Source organism: Sparus aurata, chromosome 10, assembly GCF_900880675.1.
Source record: "Sparus aurata chromosome 10, fSpaAur1.1, whole genome shotgun sequence".
NCBI classification, from domain to species: Eukaryota; Metazoa; Chordata; class Actinopteri; order Spariformes; family Sparidae; genus Sparus; species Sparus aurata.
This window is the reverse complement of record NC_044196.1, coordinates 12,316,853-12,323,568: the sequence shown is the minus strand read 5'-3', so window position 1 is coordinate 12,323,568 and position 6,716 is coordinate 12,316,853. Positions and strand designations below refer to the sequence as shown.

At 39.4% G+C, this 6,716-nt stretch overlaps 1 protein-coding gene across 1 annotated transcript; it reads left to right on the top strand.

The window, feature by feature from the left end:
* The first annotated feature begins 288 nt into the window (after window positions 1-288).
* On the top strand, window positions 289-2,149 carry LOC115589359 (endonuclease domain-containing 1 protein-like). The gene is made up of 4 exons (XM_030430202.1): window positions 289-534; window positions 663-1,181; window positions 1,918-2,040; window positions 2,123-2,149. Exons 1-4 carry the CDS (start codon window positions 289-291, stop codon window positions 2,147-2,149), a joined length of 915 nt encoding a protein of 304 aa, XP_030286062.1.
* The last annotated feature ends 4,567 nt before the right edge of the window (window positions 2,150-6,716 follow it).

The following is a 6,716-nucleotide window of genomic DNA, read 5'->3' as shown; positions in this document are numbered from 1 at the left end:
GCTTTAAGGTGAATAAATCTTTAAACATGACCTCATTTGTGAATGAAGTAGAAGCTCCCCACTCCGCCCTCACAACAAAACTCTCAACAAATCTTTTGTTTTGATAGAGAGCTGAATTAAGTTACATATTGTACATTCCACTGTAATATTTGCTAATTCTTCTTGTTCTCTCCTCTGATCTAATAATAGTGTTTGATGATGGCATTACTGAAGATGTGGTGCCTCCTGCCCTTTGCTGCCCTCCTCCTTCTATCCATCATTCCCACAAAAGCTGAAGTGGTGAGGTCGATGTCGGACTGTACAGGGTTTCTTCTTGAAGAAACTCCACCACGTGTTCCGGGAATCTTGGAGGGGGAGATTATCCTGGACCAGAACAGATACAAACCCATTTGCCAGACTTTCAATGAATCTAGAAGTTTTATGACGCTCTATGACACCACCAACAGGAATCCAGTGTTTTCTGCTTCCAAATACAAAGGAAGCCAGGGCGGGAGACCCAAAAAAAAGCAAAAAAACTGGAAGATAGAACCACAGGTAGGCTTGTTTTGTTTTTTAACCTACTTTATAACTGAGTTGTCTGCATCATTAACTTGGCTTTCACATTATTACAGCTTGAGGACCCCAATGAGGACGAGAACATGAGGCAATCACACAAATACAAGCGCTACGAGAACCAGGCTGGGGAATGTGATTACAGAAATAATGGCCAACAGCTCAGTAGAGGGCATTTACTTCCAAGCTCTTATGCACATACTCAAAGTGATAAAAAATCTACATTTACCCTGACCAATGCTGTTCCACAAGGAGAACAATTCAACCAGGGAAGCTGGAATAGAATGGAGCAGTGCATCAAATGTGTTATGGATGACTACTGCATCAACAACAATGGTCAGGTGGAAGGCTTTGTAGTAATTGGAGCACAGCCAGGCAACAACAAACTCAACAATAGGGTTAATATTCCCTCCATGCTCTGGTCAGCTTTCTGCTGCTACAGTCGCACTGAGCAGAGATGGCTAGCAAGTGCCCACTGGGGCCAGAACATTCCAGATGGCGATGGATATCTGCCAACAAAGACCCTGGAAGAACTCCACAATGAACTGACAACCACAGGCTCAATATTTGAAGCTTTTCCTGGGACACAGTGTCCTCTCCACACCACTGTCACTCAGTTTTACCCAGAAGTTAATTCTAAGAAAAGGAACAACCGAACATGCAATTGTCCACCACTCGATTCAACTACCTCTGCCGCTCCAACAACTACTTCTATAACCATCACAACCACAAAGAAGATCAATAAGGGAAAGGAAATTGAGCTGGACAATAATAAAGGAATATTATGGTTATTTATTTTTAGTAGAAGTAGTAGTATTACTATAGTATTAATAGTTGTTTCTGTCATATTTCTTAGAGATAAGAGAAAGAGACAAAATATTGCAAGATATATACGTATGATAGTATACTTCTTTGTTTTAACAGTTCGTTTCATCTGTCATCTCATTACGTTTCCTAGGGATCAGGAAGTTCCTATATAAGTCCTGCAAATCCACCCAAGGTTTCTATTCCTGCAATTAATGTTGCCATCGCTGCTAGCACCTTCACAGTTCTGCCAGACAATATGCCTGTTGTACCCAGAAGCCTTAGCAAAACCACCACTAACATTACTATTCTTCCAGCGACTACTACCCAACAATCATCGGCTAATCCTGCAATACTCAAAACAACATCAAACCATGCCAACTCGACTGTGACTGTTACGTCAACACCAACGGCGTCAACTCAAACTGATGTAATTTCCAAGGGACAAACTTCCATCAAACCTTCTCCAGTCATTGCTACAATTTCTGCTATCCCTCAAACTGCCACCATCACTTTCATCGACATAACTACTGCTTCAACTATCACATCTGCCCCTGTCAGTACAACATCTGCTCGTTTCACTATCACATCTGCCACTGTCAGTACCACATCTTCTCCGTTTACTACATCTGCCCCTGTCAGTACCACATCTGCCCCAGTCAGTACCACTTCTCCTCCGATGACGTCTGTCTCCCCTTTTCCTATTTCAAATTCCTCAATCGGGTGTCTGCCTCTTACACACATATCTGTTTTTCACCATTACCAGAATGTCATTTCCTACTACCAATCATAATACCAATAGCAGATTAACTGTGAAAATTTCCTCTCCCGAATCTCTCCTATATTCTCTTTATTCTGAGGTCTCGTTAGGGGCTAAGGGTCCTTTGTTTTTTGATTTGATTTGATTCTGCTAGTATTAACTATATGTCTTGACAACCTAATGTTAGACCCTATTCATCAAATATAGCAGCTTGTCAAGCAGCCTTAGGCTCTAAACTATGACCCTCTACCTACCCCTACCCCAAGATAATAATGTAAGTAAAATGTAACATCAGGTTGCATGTTTCAAAACTGGACTTTTTGGCTATTCTTGACATTGTCCGACTTTTGCATCAAAACTACTTGGTTAGGTTTAGGCACCAGAACTAAATGGCTAGGTTTAGGAACATAAACTTCTTAGAGTTAGGCACCAAAACTGTTTGGTTAGGTTTACGCACGAACACTACTCAGTTGGGTTTAGGCATTAAAATTACTTGATTAGGTTGTGAAGCTATTGCGGGCTGACTACAGCATTGAATCAAAAAGTGTAGGGCCTCTGACCAGGCTGCTGTGTTTGATGTGTTGGGAGTGAGAACAGGCTGGCACTGACTATGCTTTTGAATAATGTTACAGTGCATTCATTTGCCTTATATACCATATTTCAAATTGCCTGTGTGTTTTAAAGGTGCCATGCAAAAATTATTGCCTTGTTGTCACCCAAATGCTCAACATTTTATTTGATATTAATGAGACAGACTGTGTGTGAACACTGTTTGAAGTCAGAGGATTGAAACAGCTGGTCATACTCTAATCCAGAAAGAAAGAATCTCAATTTGTTCTTTTAATCAACATTTAGCATCTTTCTTGGATTTGTCATAAAATTTATAGAAGTGATAATGCATAGAACTGTCATTCTTTCCTGCTCAGTGTTTCCATGCAGTTTCTGCTTTTGTTAATTTGTTTTTGGAAGGATAAATCACACATAATAAACTGTATGATCAATATTATCTTTTGCCTGCAACTATACTATTTCATTTCATTAAAAAGACAGATCAAGACTTTCATGTGTCAGTGCATCTTTTTTTCTCCAGCAGATGTATTTAAGTGGTACAAGGTATAGTTCACAGTTGATACTTTCTCTGTATGAAATTGAAAAATATTTAGATGAAAATGTCACTGTCGCTCATTTGTTCAGCACCTGGAGATTCACAGCCGCATGCACAGGTAGCATGTGTTATCTTCAAGAGGAAACTCTCAAGGCAGTCTGCTGAGTGTCAGGGGAGAAATATGATGAAATAATCCAGTGTAAATAAACTGGCTCTTGTACAAAAAGGTAATTGTTTTTATGGTGATGCTAGGAAAGATTGTATAGATATGATATGTTTCAGACATACTGACACACAGATTGTTTGTACACTAAATATGAAGCTAACAGCCAACAGACACAAATGTAACTTAGTGTAGACTTACAGAAACTGGTTGTACCTGTCCCCCGGACTGTCTTCACACTTTCGTTTCTGCAGAGATTAACAAAACAAACCCAATATAAAGTGATGATTTGACACTGTCGTCTCAGCTCTGTGGGAGTGAATCATCCATGAAGGAGGGAGTACACCTGATGCTATTTATAATAAACAAGAAACTCTGTGGTCTAGGGAATTGACTTTTAATGGACACAAACAGCTTGTCTAGAAAGAAGCCAAATCTTAAATGTAATCAAATATTCTGGTCTGAACACAGGACTTTAAACTGTGCAACTTACACTTCAGAGCTCATGTTGAGTAAATGTTGTCCATGTTACTGCAGCTATTGTTGAAATCAACAGTTAAACATGTGTTTTTGTGTATTTAAGTATGGACTGTTTTCCACAGTTTTATTCATGCAAATTGTAAAGAATTAAGAGACACAACTATTCATTATCGATGCCTCCACACACCATCATTTAGATCAAGTAAATCTATGAGCAGTCGGTTATCAGACGAACACAGAAGATGGTGTCGGACCTGCCAAAGCAGCTTAATGAATTACAGTCAACAACAGTAAGTCCCCAGACTCCCTTTGAAAATCACTTTTATTAATTGCTTTTTGGGTTGATTTGCAGAACCACCGTTCAGAAATACTTGAAAAAGATGTCTCTCATTTATAACAAGTCAGTCTTCTTCCCTGTTGAACATGTACATAAATGGTTTCATTATTATGTTGGCAAAATATTACATCTGGAAAGTAAAATGGTTTGTAAGACCGCTCTCACATGTAGGCGGGTTTTTCTAAGTAAGCGTTTGTATTGTTTTCATTGAGTCAGTTCCTGGTGAACACATTTAACCTTGTGACTCACCTGGACATGTGTACAAATAAAGCTGGAGGAGCTCAGCTAGTTTCATCCTTTCTGTCGTCCAGTCTTGTTGCTGTTCTCCTCCTGGAAGCCTCTTGAATGTAAAATCAGCATTATAACTTTTATGGAATGATGATGAGGCTGCACAATTAAAATGTGCAATGTCTCTTTTCTACAAGTGAATAAAATAAGCTGTTCTCAGAGGACTATAAAGTCCCAAAACAATATTTGAATATAGACAGGTGGCAGGGTCCGCCACATATAGAAAAAGTAAGACGGCGATGGTTTAAAGTTGTCTGGTAGCTCTCATTTGTGGATTTAATAGAGGTTTGTTTGTTCTTCATATTGTTCCGAACGGAACTATTTTGTTTGTGTTACTGCTTTTGTTTGAACTTTTCTCTCTTGTCAACAGTGTTGGGAATAACAATGTTAGAATAAACGGTGTTACTAACAGCATTACTTTTTTCAGTAACGGGTAATCTAACTAATTACTATTTCCATCGTTACAACACCGTTACCGTTACCAACTATAAAATGTGGCACGTTACAAACTGAAGCTGCTCATTGAAGCTGTTGTTATCCGACTTGGCTCTCAGCTACCGGAGCAGCAGGCTGTTTTATTTTCCTCTGGTGAGGGAGGAGGGAGGAGCAAGACAACTGCATAAGTGATGATGAATCGCTCTCTAATGTTGAGTGAGAGGTCGTAAGCCAATCAGTAGCAACGTTCAGTTTACACACAAGCCACACACACACACAGCAGCCTCGCACACACACAGACTAGCAGAGGTGAACTGTAGCAATGGCGGGTAAGGAGGGGAAGTTAACGTTTTCAAAGTGGAAGTACAGACACGACTTTAATCTCCTTCGTCCACGTCCGTTGTAAGCAACTCTGATCTAATGAAGCATCTCTCAGTGGCACACGCTTCTACAAAACTAACACTGGCCAAAAACTTCCGTTGTTGACACTGTTGATGATGACAGCAGGCCAGGTGTGGCTAACGTGAACTCCGCTAAGAGCTTCACAAAAACTTGTGACGCCAACTGAACTGAATGTAATGATAAGCAGGTATGTTGTTGAGAACTTGCTGCTGTTATCAACAGTTGACTCAGACTCCTTCAGAGCACTCTTTTGCAAAATATCGGGTAGAGCAGGTGCCGGTCCGCCATGCAGAGAGACATTTTCTAAATACATATGAGCCGAGTACGCTAAAATGACTGCCGAGCTCAAAAGGGGGAATAAATAAACGTAATGCAATAGTTACTTTTCCTGGTAACTAATTACTTTTATAGTGGAGTAATTCCGTTACTAACTCAGTTACTTTTTGGGAGAAGTAACTAATAACTATAACTAATTACTTTCTTAAAGTAACGTGCCCAACACTGCTTGTCAGTCACACAGTTCAACATCAGGACACACCTGCCATCATTTAGTTGGTGACGGAGATCAATATAGTTCATCGTCTGAGCAACTTACGTCCACAGCTGTTCCGATGTGAGCACATGTAAATACCCTAACCCCCGAATCACAATGCTTTCTGATTAATAATCATCATAAATGTGGATACAATGACTTGTTGGATAAAGTATTGTAACAATGTAGTAAGTTCAGAAAATGACATCACTGTAATGCTGCTTTGAAACATGGAAACTAATATTGTCGTGTCTAAATGCTAATTAGCTTCACTTACTTAGCTCATGATTAATACTTATAGTTGTAATTATCAGTTCAGCTAAGTTATGCTGAAGCTTTGTATTTTATTTTTGCATACTCCCTGCACTTTAACTTGCATAATATGCTAAGTACAATGTAGTAGTAAGTATACATTTCCTATTTAGTGCAATACATGTTGATGAAGGTCATCAGTCATCCAGGTGATGGTAATTCTTTTTAAAGAAAATTACTATCAAACTCTGTGTGTCTTTTTTTGGCTCCTTCAGTTCTGACTGACTGGAGGAGAGTTTCAGGATTTAAACCCTGTGTGGATCTCCGGCAGGGATGCAGCTTTTTTCTTATTTTTGAAATAAATTGAGGACGATCGCAATCCTTCAATCCACAGCATTTGAGAAGTATGTCACAACTTCAGTTTGATCAATAACTGAGATTAGAGTCATAAGAGTCAGAGGGAACAAGTGATGAACAACAATAATGGAGCTGAAGGAGGAAACGTTGTTCTTCACCTTCATGACGTCCATTATTTTGACAGGACGTCTCATCAAACTCTGTCTCCTATTGGTCTGAAATGAAATCTGCTTTAACCTTTTCTGGTTG

What these genes read in the sequence shown, in the direction of transcription:
- LOC115589359 (XM_030430202.1), top strand. Translation starts at nt 289, where the DNA reads ATGTCGGACTGTACAGGGTTTCTTCTTGAAGAAACTCCACCACGTGTT. An exon ending in ACTGGAAGATAGAACCACAG is followed by an intron (nt 535 to 662) that starts GTAGGCTTGTTT and finishes CACAAATACAAG; the next exon opens with CGCTACGAGAACCAGGCTGG. An exon ending in ACCACTTCTCCTCCGATGAC is followed by an intron (nt 2,041 to 2,122) that starts GTCTGTCTCCCC and finishes CACCATTACCAG; the next exon opens with AATGTCATTTCCTACTACCA.